The following is a 23,482-nucleotide window of genomic DNA, read 5'->3' as shown; positions in this document are numbered from 1 at the left end:
AGGATTAACTGTAGCAATTTGTTGTTAGCTCTGTGGTAGCCTAAAATTCAGACTTTAGCAACGTGATTTGGAATGTATTAAATAATCTACATATATTGGAAAGGTAAATGAAAACAATCAATTAACAGCTCTGAATCTTTCTTATACTGCTAGAGATCATATGGAGAACAAAAACGTCTGCCAGAATATCGTCTTCATTTTGAATACTGGAATATTTCCACATCTGTATTTTTTATGAGAGTGCTTTCTATGTTAGGATCATTGGTCTATTGTGCTATTACCAGTGCACCAAGTAGTAGAGATGGGTAACATTTAAACCTTCCCAACAGTAATATGAAAATACATTTGCTCTAAATGTTGCAGTACAAGTGAACTGTTTTGGACAATGGACCAGAAGGAACCTGCATCTGTCTGTGTGTTTGGGGGAAGGCTGAAACCCAGCCCAGAAGGGCTTTAGATATTAGAGTGGCTTTGCTGTGATGCCAAGGTCCCTCCCTTTGCCTTATACAGTATGCCCAAGTTAGATTCAGTCACATACTAAATCTCTTGTTCTCCATTAGATTGCTAGGGAAGGACTGCCACTGATCCAAGGGAAGGAGAAAGAAATGTTCTTTCCCTAAGCATCCCGAAGCTTAGTTACGATATTATGGGCCAAGTTCTCAGGAAGTGTTTGAAACAGAGACACAGGGCAACTGAGTGACTTAGAGCAGGACTGTGCTGGGCTGAATAGAGTCACATAATGTGAAGTGTGAGGCAAACAGTTTTAGTGCATTGCTAGTACAAACATCAGTAATTTCAGTATCAACCTTGTATTGGAATCATACCAAAATTTTTCTAAGTACAGAGCTCTTTTTTTTTTGCTTATGTGACCATATTGTGCAGATTGACCTTGTCTGTTTGCCAGATGCCAACCCAGCTGCTCTTTCACAACCACTCCTCAACAGGCCAGGGAGAGAAAATGGGTTGAAAAAGCAGCTTTAAGTGGATGAAGAAATAAACACGTAATTTTGCAAGCCCGGGAAAGTAGGTAGAAAAAATTTTAACTGGCAGTTTTACTCTGGAACTTGTTCATGACTTTTACTAGATTTATCTCTTTTTTTCTGAGCGAATTCATAATTTTGGGGATAACTTTTTCAATTTCAAGGATAACTTGAATTCTAGTGAATTCATTGATTCTGACTAAGATGTTTCTCCCATTGCTCTTTTCTCTATTGAAACATTCAGGAAAGGAAAGGTTTTCTTACTGCTTCACAGTTAAGCTTTGGTTTCGGAACTTGTTTCAAAGTCACTACTTGATGGCAGAGAAGTGACTGCTTATTGAACTATCTGTCTACCACAAAATGTGTCATACTCCATTACAGTCAGTATATGTGGCTGAAATTTTGAAATAGCCAAAGTATTTCTTAGGATTATGCTGAAGCTGCTTGTCAGCTGTTCTCTGAAACTCTGCTCTATTTTGCAGAGAGTTGAGCCTTTTGGCTAAAAAGATTTCTAATAGAATATAATAGAATTTTACCAGTCAGCACTGGAATAGTAAATTTTGGCTACCAAAGCTGAGTTTTCCATACTGGTATTTAATCCTGTTTGCTCGTAATGTTTTCACAGTTGAGCAGAATCATTTTAGAGACTGTTATCAAATGTTAAGAGACCACGAACTGACCCAAAACTGCCCAGGAATCTTTAGATCATTCAAGTACATTTCCTGTGAGTGAAAACTAGCAGGCTTTAAGACTTGTTATATGCAAGAATTTTAAGTTAGCAACTGCTTTTCAGATCAAGCATACTTTTTTTTCCCCCCCCTTCACCTAGTAAGACCTAAATTACATCTGCCTTCAAGACATGTTGATTCACTGCATATTTACAATCTTCAACAGCAATGAATTGAAGGTGGGGAAATTTTTCTTTATTATGCATAGGGATGGCACTGTTTTTTAACAAGTGAAAGGAACACAGTAACGTTTCTGGTATTGCTAAAGAAAAGAATAGCAACCAGAACTAAGAGCAGAAGTATAAATATTTTCTGTGGTGCTCATATTTTTTAAAACAAATCTTCCAAACTCATTTGGAAGAAGCAGAATCTTTTGTGTTTCAGAATAAGGGGATTTATTATAAATTCATTTCCTAAGGAGAAGGATTTGTTGGCTGCTAAGCATGAAGCAGAATAATATAGTAGTAACTGGTGGCAAAATGTGTAACAGCAAAAATAAAATACAGTGTAGGGAAAGAAACTAGTAATAAAAATACATGCTTCCTTAGTTTTATGTATTATTTTAACTTTGACTCTTCTGAATTCATTCAAAAAGCACAATATACTTGTAAGTCTTCCAATAAGTATCCATCAACAAGAGAATTTTTTTTCTTTCGTGTGTATGCATGCATGTTGAGCAGAAAATACTGAAAACAAACCAAATACATTATTCTCTGTGATGGAGAAAAGCAGATATATTTCTTCCAAGACTAATATTCTCTCATGTTCTTTAATGTTGTCTTCCCTCAGTCTAATTCCCAATCATGTTGTGATACATTGCAATTTTTTGGGGTTTTTTTTTCCTTTTATAATGAGTTTTGCAAATTCTTCTTATATTTTCCTGTATAATATTATGGCAATAATGAGTTTTCTGACCCCTAACTCTTTCTAAAATGTATCACGAATCCATTTTGAGTGTGTTCTGTGTGGATTACTTGCTGTGCAGACATGATGCTATTCTGCCTCTGTACTTCAGAGTATGCATTGATGTGTGTCTGTATATTAAAGGGACAAAATCTTAAGGTTATGCTTTCCGTGACACCCAGCAGAAGAAAGAGAGCTCCTACTCTCTGTGAATGCTACCAAAGAATACAGACAGCTATCCTGTATCTGGCAAGAGAAGTTTGTGTTTTCAGGCAGGTTTGGGGTAAGGTTTTTGTCAGAGCAAGGACAATGACAATAAACTGTAGAAGCAGAAAGCAGTTATTTTGTTTTGATAAAATATTTTTTTGAATGTCATTTTTCGAATGATCATGTAGCAAGTGAAAAAAAAATCACATTGGTTTATTTTAGGCATACTTGGTGAAATCTATTCTGCCTGCTTAAGCTCAACTGTCCCAGTTTTATTAGACAAATATCAGAACAGATCATATGTAAAATCTACACTTTCAGTGTTTACGGCTGCCGTTTAAAAGGAAACTAAAATGTTTTTGTGCCCTGGCAGTGGATAGTGTAGAGACCTCTGGAATCTTTTGTCCCATCTCCACCCTACCATTCTGCTGACAAAATGATTTTGCAGTTGTCAGTGTCATGATACATAGAAGTGCCCCCATTCATTAGCACTGCTTGCACTTGTCCACATGGTTGTCTTTTTTTTTTTTTTCCCCAAAGTCAACCTAAAAGGCCTAAGGTAATATACAGAATTTATGAAAGAATTGTAGCAAACTGAAATATGTTAATTTGCAGGTGGTTCCATAAGCAGAAGGACCAAAGACATGAATTCTATTGATTTGAGTGTCACCTTTCTAGTGTACATTGTCTAGTAAAGCTTCATCAAATGCTGCAGCTTTTCCCCGAGTGGGAGGAAATTGTACAATTTCTCTTCTGAGCTGTTTTCATTATATTTAAGGGTGTATGATACTTTTACTTAAACTATCAATATGTGAAATTGGCAAAAAATAGTATTTTGGGAAACATTGGGAGACAGCAAAATCGAGACAGCACACTCATTTCACTTTTAGAGATTAAGGAAGGAACAGGGATGTTTAAAACACGATCACAGAAGCTAGATCGAGATATTTTGCTTTAATGTGTTACTGCTTCAGCTGTTACTGGTCCTGTACTGAAACTTGACTGCTGAAGGGGATTTCAAAAACCCAATAGACTTTGTATTTGTAAGTGAAGTGGAAGCATCAAAATGTCATATGTAGCATTTCTGTTATATGGAAAATAACCTCCAAGGAAGGGACAGTAGCAAGTCAAGACTGACTATATCTTAAATCACTACAGCTTCTTCATGATTGCATGATTACATCTTTAATTTTTGACTGGTTTCTTCAGTCACTTGAGAAAGAAAATCCTGTTGTTTTCTGTGGGATCCAGCCTTAGTTATTAGTCACAAGAGCTTTTCTTCATTATTTTTTTTGAAAACCTGAGTCCTGAGTGATAAGTATGTTAAATGTGTTACAAAGCTAGCTCTTCCATGTATCATGCATACAGAACTCATATACAGTTCTCAGTTTAAAAATGTGAGAAACAATTATTTTTTCATTTATTTATTTCTCCTTCAGATGAGTACATTTTATCTCTTTGAGTTGTTCCCTGTTATTTTTCTTTATTTTATTTTGAAACTCATCCTTCTTCATGTTTAGTTTTATTCCTCATCTGATAACTGTCTATGTTTCTGAAACCAACATGTTACTGGTCTTATCTCAGGTTTAAATGATGTTTATTAAGGTTAAATAAAATTAAAAAACTCTGACAATATTGCAGTTTTCAGTATTGCTGAACACTATCCTACACTCTCCACCAATGGAAGATACATATATAATACCAAGAAGCAAAACAGACTTAAAAATCAAGAGTTAATATTTCTGAACAACAAATCTTCATTAGATATTTGCAAAGCTTAAAGCTGTTTTGGTGCTTTTTTTTTTACTGAAAGGCAACAATAAATATCTCTAAATGTTATCGTCATTTAATTTGATAAACTGGAATAAATTTCTGGTATATTTCTTTATCCAGGGAAATTACCGCTTCATGAAACTTTTACTGGCTCGTAGGGGGAACTGGATGCAGAAGGACTTAGAGGATATGACACCATTACATTTAACTACACGTCACAAAAGCCCAAAATGCTTAGCTTTGTTGCTAAAACATATGGCACCTGGAGAAGTGGATACTCAGGACAGAAACAAGGTAAAAATACAGCTTATTGTGAGACAACACTTGTAGCAGCTTTAGAAATTGGTGTTACATGAAACAGTTGTGGGTGAATAAAGATTTGAATCGTAACAAACTTTTTCTAAGTCTTCAAAATAGCAACTAACACTGGTATTATAATGATTACCTTTAGAAATATTAGTATTTTCTTGACAATAATGATGTAAGAGTTAATTGATATTTTTGTTGACAGTGTATAGAATAATAAGATTTAAAAAAATACTGGTTTTAAGGTCGAAGTCTTTCTGTAACATTGTGATCCTTGTTAGAATCTGGATAGTATGTGCTTGTCTTGCTTTCATTCCTTACAAAAATCCTACATTTAGAGTCATTTAATGATAAGAATCTCTAGAAAACGATGCAAAAATCCTTTCAAGTAGTTGTCAGTATCAAAGGTGAGTTTAAAAAAAATAAAAAAGGAAATCCTTCAGTGCTGAGCTGAATACAGGTTTGCTGTTGGTAGACATTTTTCCTAATGCTAGGTGAATGATTTTGCCCTGCACTGGGACCACTAAAATAGTGGTGATACTGATACAGCTGTCCGTAGGTGCTACCTTTAGCTGTTGTGCTGGGTTAGCTTTGTCAAGCAGTCACATGCCCACCCACTCACTCTCACTCCATCTTCTCAGTGGGACAGATGGAGAGAATAGGTTGAAAAAGCTGATGGGTTGAGGTAAAGACAGGAAGATTAATTATTTCCTTTTGTCATCAATTAAAATAGTCTTTTACAGTGAGAAACAGAGATAAAAAATGGAATGCTCCTTCCAACCACCACCACTGCTCTCTTTTCTCCTGGCTCAACTTTACTTCTTCACTTCATTCACAAGGATGGTCCAAGGATAAAAATATCCACAGACTAAATCTGTGTGGTTGACTCTCCTATATTTTTCTGTATCTCTGTAAGTAAAAAGGTTTAATTTTTAGAGTCTCCTAATCATACACGACACTTTGGCCTCTAATATGTGATACCATTTCTCAAGAAGATTTTCTAGCAGGGGCAATAAAATGTATCATGTTGTGTTATTATTTTTACCAATTGGCAGTAGAAGGTCTGCTATCAATGCACATGTGTGGTTGCTTCTATGAGTGCATTGTTTACTGAGCGGGATGTGATGGTAAAGTTGATTGACATTCTGGCATGAGACTTTCATTTGAAGCAGAGCACCAGTTAGTCACTTTGACATTTGTTTTGTGAAACTCCAGACTTCCTCTGGAGAAAATGTAATCTTAACCTGTTCAGTGCTTTACATTACTACCTTCTCAGAATAAAGTCTTTGAGACTAGTTTTCTGCATCTGTAGTGACAACAATTCCCTGAAAGGCAGGGAAATGTCCAGATGACTTTCCAGATATATCACATAGTGAATACCTCATCATGTGCGGTTTCATGTCCCTTCACAAAGTCTATTCATACTCTACCACATCAGTAAAATTACCAGCCTGCTTCAGAAGCACACTGACTTTGAAGAGCCTCTGGACATAATCTATTGATGTTTGTTGAAAAGGGCTATCATTAAAATGAACAGTCAGATGAGATGACAGATCTTAGAAGGAAAGTGGTAAAACACGTTCTTAAAACAACTGATTCCTGTTACTCTACATAGAGAGTACATATATTTTGAACAAAACAGATTCATCCGTCTTGTTGGCATGCTTGATGTTTGTCATGTTTGGGAGATGATCATATTGTGTTTAGTAGAGAGAGTTTTAGCAACTATTGCAGACCTGTTAATCTGCAAATATCTGGTTTGAATTTCTTGTGCTTGAGCAGTTTGTGTATCCTGAAATGTGAGAGATACTTCTTTCAAAGAACCCAGAAACATGAATGTTCCTTAAGCCCATTATTTTTCCTGCAGGGCTATAGTAACAAAAAGTGAGACACTGTGAATGTAGATAGCAAAAGGAAGAAGAAAAGAGTTATGTAACTGCCATTGGCAAGGTAGGCATTGGATACAACTGGAACTGTTAATGATGATGGAGCCTTTTTAAACAAGAAGGTCTCTTTCTTGTAAATTGCAAGACATTTTGCAATGGGTGCAGAAACTTTCCCCACCAAGCATTAATCTATCACTGATTCAAATGTGAAAGCCCTGATCAGCTGACAACATACCCGCTTGGCAAGTCTTGTCTTAGTAGAAATCATTATTCCATATCTGATGTAGTGGATTTCCATTCTACCACAAGAGGACATGGTAAGGGAAAGGGACTGTGCTTTCTAGTGATGTAACTGCTAAAATTCTGAAATCCTTATCAGATTTTGTGGTCTAGGAAGCAAGATAAGACAACTACAAGCTCAGATTCCAAGTTGAAGCAGCCTGTACCCTAACTATCAGCTGTTTGCCTTCCAGGATATTCTAATATGTATCATGGAAACCTTGGCTATAATTACTGCAGTCATTCTGGAGAGGTCATGCTGACTTCCTACCCATGCTAATTAATTAACAAAAGTAAATGGAAACCAGCCAAAACCTCTTAGGGACCTTGCTGTTGTTAAGCAGATTTCCAAGGCAGTGTTAAAGCATTGCCAGATTTCCCACAAAATGTAGAGGACTTTTATTCCAATTTTTTATTCCAACAGCAAAGATGGAATTCAAGTTGATGAAAGGTGGTCTTGGGGACAGAGTCCAACACTTTTGACCCTGTTGGGCACATAGCTTATTCATTTCCCTTACTGCAACTGTGTGCTTCAAGATTGTCAAATATAATTCCTGAACATGAAAGAAAACAACTGTCTTTTAGATCTACTTCCATGTAGGCAACTGACTGAAAAGCAGGTTGTAGGTGAGAAAAACTAATAAACCAAGGCGACATTGGCCTCCTGGTAATCAAAAGTTTTTGCTTTCATTGCAGCTGTCAGTTTCTAGGGATACTGGTCATCTTCACTTAAGAAATAACATTTGTTAACTTGTTACAAATTTCTGTCATTAGAAGTTTTTCAGTTCAAATGCCAACAGGCTGCGATGGTTTGAACATGCTTGATGGTGCTAGCCTGGATGTCATTGTATGTGATGTCCTTGCAGCCTCTCCAGTTACGTCTGAGAATGTGCTCTTTTTCAGTGAACTACCAAGTAGACAAAAAGGTTCTGCTATTATATTATGTTACCATGGTATTAAACTAACAGTTTAAAGCAATGAACATGAAAAAATAGGCTCCTCTTTGCCTTCCTCCTTTCCAGACATTAAGGGTACAATAGTGAACGGCCACATTCGATCTCTCTGTTCAAGAATGTTAATCCAGGGTATCATAGGCTTATACACAGATGTCCCACAGCAGTTATTGCTCTGTTTTCAAATCGAAGTGCCATGTAATGTTTTGCAGGGATGAAGGGGAAAGAGACATGAGAAATAAAATTCACCTGTATTTTACAACCCTCTGTAACTTGGCAGTTGGGATAGATGTGTTTGATAAATAAAATACTTGTTCATATACCAACATTTTGCTATTTAAAAAAAGCCCACACATTGGTTTGCTTATGGACTTACAGACATCAATAATGCCTGTAAAAAGCTACTGGCAATCAGGAATTGGCAATAAACCATGGGTTGCTTTTTGATGTTTTATTGGATTGATTGGTGGCCATTACATTCAGTAGTATTCAACCTCCGAATTCTGAGTGATCAAGGACAGTGCAGAAAGTCAAAATGTTTGCTTAAGATCTATCCGGTCCAATGTTGGTTTTCAGTGCCATCTTCTAGTGGAGAGTAGTGTTGTTGAATGCTTCTCCATCGATTTATGTTACTCCAAGAGACCTCCAAATTTAAGTGGGACCAAACTAATTACTACAGTTGTTCTACAGTGCAGCTCTGGTGCTGTGGCCTGCTTCAGGTGATCATTCTAATTTGGATGCAATTGCTTAATTATTACCGAGCTCAGATATTTTCTCTGGGTCTGAAATTACTGCACTCAGTGGCATTACCCTGTAGCTAAGTAGCACAGCTAAGTGACAGGAATGGTATTCTCCTGCCACAGTCCAATAAATCCCCATACAAAGCAGTTAATCTCACACCAGAAATACTTATATTTCAAGCATAAGGGCTTCTCAGTGTGGATCTTATGTAAGATGGTGTAGCTTAGACCTAATTCAGACCTCAGTAGCAAAGTGTGTATATTTACTCCTACTCAGGTAGATGAGCCTCTTGTTCAGATTTGTTTCAAGCCTGTTTTCCACTGATTTTGTCACCCACCCTAGGTACTTGTGCTCCATTTACTGTCAATCCTCTTTACTGAAGTGTTACAAAAGATTACTCATTTACCCACTGTTTAAAGCTTCTTTTACCTGGAGTCTCTCCCCTCTGTTTAGCACTGATGGCAACACAAATGGAATGTTGTGTCTGCTTATGGGTTCTCCTGTACAGTAAGGGCATAGATATACTGAAGTGAGTCCAGTGGAGGGCCACAAAGATGCTTAAAGATTGCAGAATCAGATGTCAAGGAGAGGCTATGAAATGCCTGTGAATGTTTAGCTTGAAGGAGTGACAGTCCAGGGGTGATTTTAGCAGTGTGTATAAATCACAGAATCTCAAGGCCTGGAAGGTTCCTCGAAAGATCATCCAGTCCAACCCCCCTGGCCGAGCAGGACCGCCTAGAGTAGGTCACACAGGAATTCATCCAGGTGGATTTGGAATGTACCCAGAGAAGGAGTCTCCACAGCCTGAGCCTGTGCCAGTGCTCTGTTACCCTCACTGTGAAGAAATGCTTCCTTTTATTTCTTTGGAACAGTTTATGTTTCAGCTTATTCCCCTTTGCCCCTTGTCCTATTATTGGACATCACTGAGAACAGCCTGGTTCCATCCTCCTGACACCCGACTTTTATGTATTTGTAAACATTTGTGAAATCACCCCTCAGTCTCCTCCAAGCTGAAGATCCCCAGCTACCTCAGCTTTTCATCATAAGAGAGATGCTCCACTCCATCATCTTTGTGTCCCTGTGCTGAACTCTCTCCAGCAGCTACCTGTCCTTCTTGAACTGAGGAGCCCAGATGAGAGGCAGTAAAGAAGACAGAGACAGACTCTTCTGAATGTTTTTCAATGAACAGACAAGAGGCACTGGGCCCAAGCTAAAATATAATTAATTCTGTTTAAACTTGAGAAAATATGGTTTTTACAGTGAGCGAGGTCAAAGAGTGGAACAGGTGGTTGTCCAGAGAGGTTGTGGAGTCTTTGTGGAAATAACTAAGAATCTGACTTGACAGTGTTCTGACCAACCTGTTCTAGTTGACCATGCTTTGAGCAAAGGAGTTGCATAGGCACACTCCTTCATTCTGTGAAAATACAGTTGAATCATATTTCAGGTTCTAACCAACTATGTCGTATATTCATTTTTCAACATGTTTGTGAAACTTGTGAATACTGTGTTCCAGCAAACCGCACTGCATTGGAGTGCCTACTACAATAACCCAGAGCATGTAAAACTTCTCATAAAACATGATTCAAACATTGGAATCCCTGATATTGAAGGAAAAATTCCACTTCACTGGGCAGCTAACAACAAGGACCCTAGTGCAATTCACACAGTGAAATGTATTCTGGTAAGCAAGTCTGTTATATATGAAATACTTTCTGTGTTTATTACTTTATTCTTATAGAAATGCTTTTTATTCTTTTGAGTTTTTTCATTTTAGTCCACTGACTCTTTGAGAATGAAATAATTTGTTTTTCTAATATCCAGAATTTTGTAAGAAATTGTCTTAAATATTTTTGCTCTCTTGAAAGGAGTTTGTTCTATGTATCTTTGTTCTAACTCATGGACGATATTAATTAGTTTAATGTGTCTAACTATTCATTTGAGGAATAAGGAAGGGGGAGCAAGTTCTTCTAGTTAAAATGACCAGTCATATTACTCATCGCAGTTATATCTTTCAAACTGACTTTTTTATGTGTGTCTTTTCTTCATAATTTGAAAGTTTATTTCTAGTTAACTGTACTGAAAAGCCTAATTTGATTTAGTCTTTTGAGTCAGAATTCTGGGAAATATTTGATCAATTCTCAGTCATCTCATCATCAGTTTATTGAGAGACTATCAAAATACTTTTCTGTACAGATGTAATATGTTTTCCTTGATGACATATTGTCTTTCTGCAGTATTTTAGTTTTGTTTTCTACAATGACAGTTGTAATGCATACAAGGAATTCATGTGCTTTGATTGATTTTGACCTTGATTTTTATGCTGTCGAAATTTCTGAACTTCACTAATGTGCAAAGATACAGAAATCTCAGTTGAATTTTTCTCTTGTGTTACAACAATCTTTGGCTTTCAGAGGTCTTTCGGAATTAGACACATTAGTTGTGAGCTAACCTACAACAACTTGCCTGTGTTTGCATGCTGAGCTTGCAAGCTAAGAACTTAGTATGTAGCATATGAAAATTTGCTTTGCTTTTCTCCAGATCACATTGATAGTCTTACAGATTTCTTTTCCCACTATAAAAATAAAGAAGTTTCCATTGTTAAACTAATGTGATTTTATCTCTGTATTATTTCTCTCTATTCAAGATATTTGTTATTTAGACTTAGTTGTGAAACCATTTGTTACAAACAAAGTTTTGTCACAAAGTTCTGTTTTGTGTATACCATCTGCTTTTCTGCAACGCTAGAGAAATTTGCTGGAAAGTAGGTAAGGATTCTTATATTCAAATACAGACTTTTTCAAACATTAGGTAGTCAAGGTAAATGTTTTTGAAAGTTGTGGTGGGTTGGCCTCACACCCACCTAAAACCCACTCACTCCCACTTCTCACTCCCCTCTTCTGAATACTGGGAGAAAACAGAAGAAAGGCAAGAAGATTCCTAGATGAAGATAATGACAATTTAGTATGGAAAGCAAAAGCTACCTGCAAAAATAGAATGTATTCACCACTTCCCATCAGTAAGCAGATATTAGCTACTCCTAGGAAAGTGGAGAAAGCTTCAGCACACTGAATTGGCTGCTTAGGAAGACAAATGCTATAGCCATGAGCCTCCCTACTGTCTTCTTCTCCTTTCTCTGGGCTTTTTGTGCTGAGCACGATGTTACATAGTATAGAACATTGCTTGAATCAGTTCAGGTTCAGCTGTCTCAGCTGTATCTCCTCCCAGACTCTTATCCACCCTCAGCCCACTCACTGGGTGGAGTGGAACAGGGCAGGGCATGAAAAATAAAAATCGCTGATGCTGTGCAGGCACAATTCAGTAATAGTGAAAACACGGACAACAGTTTTAATTGCAAATGCAAAGCCTAGCACTGTACCTGCTGCTGAGAGAAAAATTAACTCTATCCCAGCCAGAGGTACTACAAAAGGTCAAAAATACTCTTTACTGTTTACTATCTCTTTACTAAAGATATTCTCAAAGACTCTCTTAAGCTAATGCAGAATCATGTCCAGAGTTTTTTTGTTCTTTTTTTTTTTACTCTGACAGTTAAAAGAGTTTATTTTTTAGCCAACTAGGATTTTTCATGTATCATCTACACTGTTTGTAATCCAAATAGTTATGCCTATATTTGCTTATTGATGGAATAAGATATAACAGGTTAAAATTAAAAGTAATTTTGCTTATAGAATATGCTATAAAAGTTGATAATATAAAATGTTATTTGATAATGAATCTATTGATTGAATCTGTTGTTGATTGTAAATACCTTTGGTGGTGGTGCTTCTGGGTTTAATCTTTTAGTAAGATCTTGTCTTCTCTCCGAACTGAAGTGGTTTTCTTACTTATCTTGATAGATATTACCTACCAGAGCTCATAATCGTCCCCTCCTTTCTTAGTTACTTTTTGCCATACCATCCAGTTCCAGATCTATCACCCAAGCTTCACCTTTGATTCTCATTCATCTTAGATCTTCCCATTCAGGTTAACTTTATAGTTTTTCACATTCTTTCTGCGTGATGTTTCTAACATACATACTCATAGAGTTAAAATTTTTATCTTGAGTCTTAACTTACATAATCGCACTGCTTAAGTTCACGAGAATTTTGTCTTGTAGTGATAATAGTGCAAAAGGCCTATAACTCTGTCACTGTTGCCTCTTCATTTTTTTTTATCATCACATCCAAGACAACCATTTGTCTTTGCTGTCCTGATAGAGTGCTGTAAGCTGAAAAGTATGTGCCATTGCTCAAATAGCAGTCAGATTGATATCTACCGTGGTCATTCTGCATTGGCAGCCTTGGTTGTCTGCTGACTACGTTACAAAAAACAACTCTGCTGTTGTTTCTTTCATGTTATCTTTAGCACTCTAGAAGAATTCCCCAGAAAACTATTTTTCTCTACTGGGCTGCTTGGAATTCCCAAATGGTGCTTTACAGAAACTTGACAAAAATTAAGCTGCTGATTTGTAGTGAGACCACAATCTGCGATACTGAAAAAACTGTCTTGTTTTTCCATTCTCTGCCATCTGGATGTGTCCCTTTGTTGTCTTCTGTTTATAAATTACTAAAGTGAAGGGTCATGGTTCTGTCTGATGTTTGTATAGTACTTAGCTCGTTGAGATTGTCAAGATAATAATGAAAAGAGTTCAGTTGAATGCTGAACAAATATGTTGGATTTGCAGCGGTGACACTTATGCACAAGTTGGTTATGTGTAATAATGAAATTCATGAAATACAGCTAAAATGGAACTCATGACATCTTTAGAAAGTAAACCTCATGACCATTTAGAAAGTAGAGAGAAATTCTAATCTGTAAATCCTCTCATAGTCAGCTTCCTTTTCCACCTTTCCAGATTCAGAAGTGCTTGGTTACATGAAAAGCAGTGGGAAGATTTAAGGAGAAAAGAACAGAATAAGGCTCCATTAATATGATGGAAGCAACTGCTTAGTACTCTGTCTATTTTGTATCTCTTTGTTTATTCTTTGTGGTAAGAGACATTATATTTATTTATATAACACTTCCCATTATTGCCTGCAATTCCATTGTTCTAATTGCTGCAGAAAAATGCATAGCTTCTGTTTCTTCTTCTGTCTGTTGTGGTTAAAATACTAATAGAGTGTGACAGTTTAATTATTGCTAGTTTTACACCGAAACCACTTCAGATCCAAAAAATTGTACTCTTGACTGTAGGCAAAAAAAAGCCTAGAAAATTTCAGATTAAGTGATTAAAAATTCTGAAAAACAAGAATACTTTCAGATGGAATATAAATGGTGACTAATATTAAAAGATTCTTTACTGTTTTGCAAAATAACACTTTCAGTTATGGGACTATGTTTAAGGGAAAACTGGTGACTTTGAGCCAGGCATTTTAAGAGTAATTTATTTAGTATGTTGTGCTTTTAGAAGGCTTGAAAATTAGCTTTCCAAGTTACATCAATAAATTATAAGTAAAATGAAGAAACATTTGCTTTCTGGTTTGTCCATTTTGTTCAAACATGTTTTTTTCTCATGGATTTAGAATGTTGGTAATAATTTCTGCGCATATCGTCATTCATTTTTAGTCATTCTTAAAAGGGATTCTCATTAACATCACTTCTGATTTCTTGCAGTGGGCTCTATACTCCCCCTGCTGAGCTTTTTGAATAGACAGAAAGCAAGCACGTTATCAGTTTGCTTTCTCTTGAGAATTATTTATTTAAGAATGTAAGACTTTACTTTTCACTGTTACAGATAAATGAATTTGAATGCTTCCTAAAACAAGTGTCATCGGTGCTTTGATTATTGTGGTTTGTTCATGTAACAGTGTTAACTTTGGGTCTTTTAGTTGTTTTTAACGTTTTTAATAGATGAACTAGTGGCTAGATATAATAATGAACTGCAATATGTTTCAAGGATGACAATTTTTTTTCTCCAGCAAAACATGGCTAACAATGCTGATCTGTAAAACTGATTCAGTGTTTTTATATGTGAGACGAGCAACTTTACATACAGTATGCAAACTAAAGGTTTCACTTGAGAAAACTTATATTAATCAAATATTAGGAGGTTTAAACTGTCACTTCTAGAAAGTAAGACAGTAAGAAACAAAGAATCAGGATATTGCAGAGTTGAGGTTACTGATCCAGTATTAATTTAGCCAGATTGCACTGAGGAGATACTGTTACATATACCTCTAAATATATATATTTTTTTTTATCTGTTAAATAGAACATATAGAATGTACAACCTTGGTCAATTAGTATTTGAATGGAAATCATAATTCTTGGAATTTCCTGACTTTATTTCTTGACTTATCACCCTCAATGTTTGATGTTTGTTTTCTATGTAATAGTTACTGCATTTCACAAAATGCAAAGACACATGATTTTTATGGCCTATTTCTGTACCTAATGAAGTCAATAGGAAAAATCACAATTAGTTTAGTGAGAAAGGGATCAGAAACTTGCTTAAACTGTTAATAAGCTGCACTGATCACAACCTCTTCCTTGTATTTCAAAAGTATATTGTAAGATATATTGTGATTCTATTATAAGAATTGAGTTTTTAAAGTTATCATGGCTTAAAATCCGCTCTGATATTGGAAGTTAAAAATCTCAGGATTATGTTCCTTTTTCTTGTGCATAGAGTTCCCATGAATTCAGTGAATTGATCTGAACTGTTGGAGGTAGAACAGCAGACTTACTTCCTATAGATTATTTAAACTCCTGTTTTAACATTCTGCTTCTGCCTTGGATGCTTAGTGTCCCTCATCCTGAGTTTCTACTGTTTTATTGTTTAGCATTTTCTTTATAGGTACCTCTTTTTTTCAGGAAAGTGAAGTTAAAAATTTGTATTCCAGGGGCCTTAATGATTCTTGCCATTTGGAGATCTCTTCAATGTTAAGACAATGTTCATTTGTACCTGTTTTCTTCTGCTTGGGAAAGAAAGTCATGAAGAGAAAGCTGTCTAAAAAAAAGCTGATAAGAGAGGAAATTATCATAATTTGAAATTATATAGCTAGGAGCCTTATGTGAAAGAAATTTAGCATGATTTTTAGGAAAATGTGGCGAAACGTTACATCTATTAATGCACATGTTATGTGATTAAATACTAATTGCAACACTTTAAAAGATTTTGTTATTCTAAATTAAACCCATTCCAAGTAGATGCATTCATTAGTAGTACTCTCTAACTTCTATCCCATCAGCTAGAAACCTTTACAGCTCCTTAAGAAATAGTCTGGTAGTCATATGGTTTTAAAATGCTAGAGAAGTATTCTAATGAAAGCCATAAGGTTAACTTGTGCAAAAAGGAGAGTGTTCTAGGAGAAAAATATGAAGATATATACGTTGTGCTCAACTTAGAAAATCAATTTAGAAGACTTAGTTATTTTCACAAGAGCCTGAGTTAGTCTGTGTAAGGATCCTCTTGCACGATGGACTAGTAAAACTTGCAGAATATGTACTGAAAGTCATGGCTTGTACAGTATTTAAGTAACTGTAAAAAAATAGCCTATACTGTAACAAAAGTACAAAAGTATTTGATGATAGAGCTATATTCTTCTGAAAAATGGGCTCTTGATCTCCTTAAGACTCAAAAACCCCTCATATCTGTAAAGAATATTTAGTTTTTTCTCTTGAGCTTAAATATTTCTTTAATTGTGTATTTCTCTTTTCTTAAAGGAAGCTGCACCTACAGAATCTCTACTTAACTGGCAAGACTATGAAGGACGAACTCCCCTTCATTTTGCTGTTGCTGATGGGAACGTAGCAGTTGTTGATGTCCTGACCTCTTATGAAGGCTGCAATGTGACATCTTATGACAATTTATTTCGAACTCCCCTTCACTGGGCAGCCTTACTTGGTAAACTGGACAATGTTGAAGTCATTTAATAATTAATTGACTGTGGTTTTTCATCTTTGTCTCTGTTTTTTATTTAATTCAAACCTGACATGATAACTAATCTCTTACAACAATAATAGTTTCTGCTAGACCAGGATTAGAAGTTTGTGTGTAGACTCTTTTTTACAGCTTCACATTCTCCAAAGCACTGTAAAATGCATTACTTCAGTGGCCTATCTATGCTCACAATGTAAGAACAATTAGAGCATATTGAGATATTCTTGCATCTATTGTTTTGTTTGTAGGTAAAAAACCCCTGTCAATTGGTACTCCAGAGCAACACTGTCTGAAGTGGAGTGTGCACCTCAGTGTGTGCGCAAGACGATACATTGAGGTGCATGAAGAAAATACCAGAACTTCTGTTTATATTTATTTTAAATCTGAAAGAATAAGAAAACTTTACTAATATTTAATGTATGGATTGATACTAGCATCTTCACTTGTTCTTTGTATAAGACGGTTACGTGGGATTTGTGAGGTATCTGAGGGAAGTGAGTGCTCCACAAGGCAGAGGGATCGGCAGTGGCACCATGACTCATTTGTTCACTCTCAGTTTATTGCAATGTATTGCAGTTTATGTGTGCAAATTAAGTGGATTTATAGATTATATTATGTAGTTTTTACTAAAATACCCCATACAAAATAGAAAAGTGACTTCAAAAGATTGCTGCAAAGAAACTACAGATAATCTGAAAATGCTAGTACAAGTAAACAAGAAGAAAATGGCAGAGCTGATGCTTCTGCTACTTCTAGTACAAAGCTCTTCATCAGAGACACTAATCAGCTCTGACGAGAGTTTTATTCACATAAGTTTTTGTGTTCAGATTGCTACCTTGAGACTTAGATGCCCTGTAAATTATAACCTTGCATGTGTGAATTCTGCACAGTTTGATTTTACAGCTCACAAAACTAAATCTTTGCAAAACAGGTAAAACCTGATTAAATATAAATGTCTAAATAGAGGGAAATGCAACTTAAAAAATGACAGACACAAAAATAATATTATTTAGAAAATTGACAGCCTATTTTCTGTTCTCCATGAGGGAAAAAAATAAACACCATATACTGGATAAAAAGAATCTTCAAACACTCTTTCCCTTTCTAACAGGCTTCACCCCTGTGACCCTTTGGGACACTGCAGACAAAGAATGCGAGTAAAAGAATCATATTGCTCACTGGAGTGAGTTACTGCAACCTCAGTGACAGTATAGTTGTAGTTTGATTATGTTTATTTTTAAAAAAGCAAAGCAGGGAAGTAAGAATGTCCTCAGATTTGCATTTGCATTCAAGTAGGGATATTGAATTTTTAGAGAGAAAATTTGAAACATTTTAAGTGTCATAGGATCAATCTCCCAAAGAGTAATTGTTATCACTTGATTCTGTCCAAGAAGCAAAATTTATTGTGTTTTGAAATTGATTTTATTTAAGAGAACAGTTTTGTCCATTGGAAAAATGGATTGTCTAATCAATGTGGAACAACGGGGCAGAGAAGATGTGCCAAGGTCTCCAGAGTCCTTTGTGAATTTGGTGAGGTCTCTGGGTGGCATATGCCCATGGGGAAGTTCTGATTAGTAAATCATGATCAATTTTTAGAGTTCTGTTTTTAAGTTAGATTCTAGAATATATATAAACATCTCAAAGAGTCTAAAATGTTACTACACTGGTTAAGAGTAGGAGTTTTAAGTAGTGCATAGATACAGCCACAAATACTCTGTTAAAGGTGATGGGTTGCATGTGATTGCATCTTAGGGCATCATTGCTCCTGTTACCTTTTATTTTGTGTAAATAAATATCTGAGACAAGTTACATCTCCTCTATATGAAATATCAATTCTGGACCTCAAGAAACAAGTTTTTATGTTTACGTTAATTAATGTCCAAGTGACGTCCATCTTTGCACCAATGTATTTATTTACCCAATGCAAAATTTTTCTCAACTGCTTCAAACCTTCTTTCTCAGATAATTTAGGTAGACCTCCTGACCTGATTACAGAGTTTAATTCCTGTTTTTCTAATTGTGTGTCCTGAAAGTTCAGGAAACTTTTTATGCAGGCTCAGTACTCCAATGTTTTTCCTGCTAGGATTGCACTAAGAACCAACATCTTCCAGTGCACCTCAATTTACTTCTGATAGATGGGAAAAGCATAGCAACATTACAATGTTTTTTTTCTGGTACAAAGGGACAGAGTGTTGTTATGTTCTGGGTCCTAACTTTGCTTAATAGCTGAAAGGAAAGAGCAGCCTATCTTGTACACCCTAAAGCCCCTAGAAAAAAATAATCTCCACATAGCTGTTCATTCAGATTCTGCTATACATCTTCAGTTGAAATTTTTGTTGAACAAAACTTAAACTAAACATGAGCCAGCAATGGGCTCTTGTGGCCAGGAAGGCCAGTGGCATCCTGGGATGGATCAAGAGTGTGGCCAGCAGGTCAAGGGAGGTTCAGCTCCCCCTCTACTCTGCCCTGGTGAGGCCTCATGTGGAGTCCTGTGTCCAGTTCTGGGCTCCTCAGCTCAAGAGGGACAGGGAAGTGCTGGAGAGAGTCTAGTGCAGGGTCACCAAGGTGATCAGGGGACTGGAACATCTTTCATAAGAGGAAAGGCTGCGGGAACTGAGGCTGTTTAGTCTGGAGAAGAGGAGACTGAGGGGAGATCTTATTAACATTTATAAATATCTAAAGGGTGGATATCAGGAGGTTGGGACATCCCTTTTTTCTATAGTAGCTAGCAACAGGACAAGGGGTAATGGGATGAAGCTGGAACACAAAAAGTTCCACTTATATATAAGAAAAAACTATTTCACTGTGAGGGTGACGGAGCAGTGGCACAGGCTGCCCAGAGAGGTTGTGGAGTCTCCTTCCTTGGAGGTCTTCAAGACTCACCTGGACATTTTCCTATGCGAGCTGATCTAGGTGAACCTGCTTCTGCGGGGGATTGGACTAGATGATCTCTAAAGGTCCCTTCCAACCCCTACCATTCTACAATTCTATGAAAACTTTAAGTAAAGAATTTACACTTAATTTCTGTGAAACAGTGTGATGTAGGATGAAATTGTCAAGGTTCATTTAGCCCAGCTTTTAATGTAGATGGACAGGTGCTCATGGTCATCAGTCTGTGCTCACTTTGCTGCTTTTGACTGACCTGTCACTCAAATGCAGTATGTCAGATGAATTATCAGAAGCTTTTTCTGGAAATATTCAACTCATTTGCTGCAGTGTTAACATTGCAGCTGTCTGACCAGCTACTGGTGTTTGTTTGTTTAGGGAAATGCTCTAGTGATTTCTTTTAAAAGAAATAGATATTTTTCCCACACATTCTTATTTGTAGGTCAATCTGATTTACAGATGCCCCTCTAAAATGAGGATAAAGACTGTGGAACTGGAATGCTATTGGGAAGAATAATAATGCTGGATTTAATGGTTCAAATATCAAGTCTTACATGTAGACTATGACGGCTACAACGCAAGCATACTATTATTTATTGAAGTCTGTAAATTTTCTTTAATGTTTTTTGTGTTTGTTTTTTTGATAGGGAAGTGATTAACTTTAGAATTTGACACATATCTGGTTTTATTATATTCTTTTTCTCAGGTCATGCACAGATTGTCCATCTCTTATTAGAAAGAAATAAGTTTGGAACTATCCCATCTGATAGTCAAGGTGCAACACCTCTACATTATGCAGCACAGAGCAACTTTGCTGTAAGTAGAATATGCCCTAAATGTGCACTAAATATATTTTGCTGAAACATTTATAATGCAACAAAGTGTTTAAATTGTTTTTAAAATCATATAAACACAGTGTGTCTGCACAAGCTTAATTCACAGTTTTCCTATGTTACATGATATAAAATGTGGTTCATTTCAAAATGTTAAAAATAGTTTTAAAAAAAGCTTTGTACAAAGAAAGGCCCATTGTTTGCATCAGAACACACAACAGTTACTTAGGTACTAATTAGAAAGCACAATGACACCTACTATTTTACTGTGCTTTAAATTTGTAAGGATCATTACAGGAAAATCTTAGGAGTTATAAGGTATTTAGAACAAGATAACCTGGATGAGTATTTGCACAGCTGCTTTGGTACCAATCAAAGGAGTCTTTGCCTTCAAGAAGGTGATTAACATGAATATTTGCTATTATGAATGAGCCGTTGTCTCCTAAAGCATGGCTAAGGAGTGAGTGCCTTTCATCACAATGCTTCATCATCATTATATTTTTTAACCTTTTCTTAAACAAAGATTTTAATGTTTAAACAATTTATTTTAAAAGTCAGATAACAAAATAAGTGGATTCCTCATACAGCCTAGTTCTTTTATTTTGCTATAATAGGTATTTTTTTTCCAGAGCAAGATCAGACACAGTAGAGCCAAGTATAAAACTCAGCACTTTAATGATTACTGGTCATAGATGTTACTATAGAAATCTTTATCAAGCACTGGAACTTGAGAAGGTTTTTTTCCTTCTCTATCTCTCTAAGTTGAATTACGCCATGAGTAGTAAGTTGAGAGCTGCCACCTAATTTTCCTTCAGTTACAGTATTCATAACCTCCGAAAAAATAGTTATTTAGGGCCTAATTAATGCAGGTATGTAGGGCATACTGCAGTGTTTTCTTAACAAGGATACTAATTTGGGTCTTTCCTGCCTACTCACCTGTTAATTTTCATAAAACAAGTAAAACTTTAATGCCCTTCAGAACCATTCAAGGTACCAAATCCAGAAGTACTATTGAAAGAAGGAGCTGAACAAGGTATATTAGTACCACAAGTGCCACCATTTGTTTCCTTGTGAAAGTGACTTTCAGGGTTTCAGTGTGGTTTTTTTGGAAGTGGTCTTAGTAAGACCATCCAGATAGTTTTTAAAATCAGAGGTCCATTGGAGCATATCTCTGTAGAATTTTTATATTTTAGAGATTTTTAAATTCATGCTAATTAATGTGCATTACATTATATGACAGTTTGAGTCTGACTCACCCCTGAAATATTTTGTTGTTAAAGCCTTTCTTTCTAGTTTGACTCACTCACGGGAGAGACAGAATGTTTTTATTTACAATCTGCTGATTATGTCCACATGTTTTTATGCTTTGCTTTTCTTTTCTTTTCTATATTGATAAAAAAATATTTTTTATATATTGCCTTTCTTTCTCTGGGCTGGATTGAGTTGTATAAAACATGTTCATTATGTTGCTGCTTTTTGATCCCACTGGCCAACCAAACTACAATATCGTTTCAGTTTTTATGGGGAAATAGAGTAGCTGATGAAGAATCAGACATTCTTTTGTAATCTTTTGTGTTTACAATGAAGGTATAGTTTCCTATCTTACATGAAGGATTTAACAGAACAGTCTCATTCAGATCTGCAACCCTCGTTTACCTGGTGATGTATCCAAGAGCCCCTGTTTACATATGCCTGAACGGTGTCTGGTGTTTTCCTCTGTTTTCCCATGATGATTGTTTCTGTTTGCTTTTTTTATTGATTGCATACAAGTCCTTGAGTAATTCACACCAGTGTATTCCATAAACAGTCAAACAACTGAGTGGAGATACATCCATGTTTGTTTTGCCAGTAGTTTCTATATATTTATGGTTTGAGAGCCATGTTGTTTTTCTGTTCCGTCTGGATAAGCATAGTGTGTTTCTCAGTTAAAATGAAATGTTTCTTTCTAACAAGAAGAATAAATTTTGTTCTTTTGTGTTTATTATAAACATTTTATTGCTTTCAGTTTTACTTAACTCGGTATCTTGTTCTTTGCCTTGTTTTTCTGTGGGTTACTTACTCTAATATGCCAGTTTTGTTTTTTAAAGATTGAAGAGGCTTAGCTGGCACTTGATTTACATGAAGAATTTGTTCTCTAAGTTATCTCTAAGACTAAGTTATCCCCACTCATTATAGCAGGAAAAGTTTTAGAAGAAAAGTTACTTAAAATAACCACCCAAATAGGTTTCCTGAAATTTAGACGGCTTCTGTATCCTGCAGAAGATCCAAATAAACATCCTTTTAAAATTTTTGAACTTCATGTGTGAAGGAAGATGCTCTATTAGTATTGATTTTAGTGTGCAAAATGCAGGACTAATTTTTTTTCCTGAATTTTTCAACAGATCTCCAGGACAGTATACTCCCCTTTTCCATGCTTGTATAGATTGATGTGGTAAATGAAATGGGGATACTTCTGTCTTAATTTCAAATATTCAAAAATAGTATTTATTATTTTTCTGAGTTTTTTGATAGCACAGAATAAAGTGATCAACATTTACTTCTCTCCTTTACTGCTAGCTTTCAGCTGTGTTGTTTTCTATTTTGTTTTCTGCACTTTTTAAAATAGAAGTAAAATACATGTAATTTTTTTTCATTATAAAATACACATACAATTAAACTGATTGACACTTCTGTTTTCTGATTTCTTAACCATCCTGATCTAATTTAGTGGTCATTCTGTTTGAGGTTGTGATCACTTCATTTTGGAAAATATCTCTTACAGCACTATGGAATTTTCTTCCACTTTCTTTCCATTAAAAACTCTAGAAAAAAAATGGTTGAAAGAAATGTTGCTTTGCTAAATCTTAATGGAAAAATAAAATTACTTATTTATATTTGTAGGATATGTGCCTTAGTATTGAAAAGGTCCAGCCTTCATACTGCTTTTCACTTTGCAGGATTTCAAGCAGTGCAGAGTACTGGTAGGGTGCTGAGTTGCTGGCCTAATGAGTACCCATTTGTGTCTGAGGTGTGGTGGTGGTCAGTGTGAGTACACAAAGCTATAAACACATGCTGGTTTGTGTGGAAGGCTTAATGCTTTCATTCCTCGTTATTTCTGCTTGGACCTTTTTACAGTAAACTGACAGGGC

General features: G+C 35.9%; 1 protein-coding gene across 1 annotated transcript in view; it reads left to right on the top strand.

Annotated features, from left to right (window-relative positions):
* INVS (inversin) overlaps window positions 1–23,482 on the top strand; it is a 99,107-nt gene that overhangs the window by 39,442 nt on the left and 36,183 nt on the right. Inside the window, exons 4-7 of the mRNA XM_061994963.1 lie at window positions 4,712–4,885; window positions 10,270–10,437; window positions 16,419–16,599; window positions 20,228–20,337. Coding sequence (XP_061850947.1) covers window positions 4,712–4,885; window positions 10,270–10,437; window positions 16,419–16,599; window positions 20,228–20,337 — 633 coding nt within the window. The remainder of the gene's footprint in view (window positions 1–4,711; window positions 4,886–10,269; window positions 10,438–16,418; window positions 16,600–20,227; window positions 20,338–23,482) is intronic.

Source organism: Colius striatus, chromosome 4, assembly GCF_028858725.1.
Source record: "Colius striatus isolate bColStr4 chromosome 4, bColStr4.1.hap1, whole genome shotgun sequence".
NCBI lineage: Eukaryota > Metazoa > Chordata > Aves > Coliiformes > Coliidae > Colius > Colius striatus.
The sequence above is the reverse complement of the archived record's forward strand: the minus strand, read 5'-3'. Positions and strand labels throughout refer to the sequence as shown.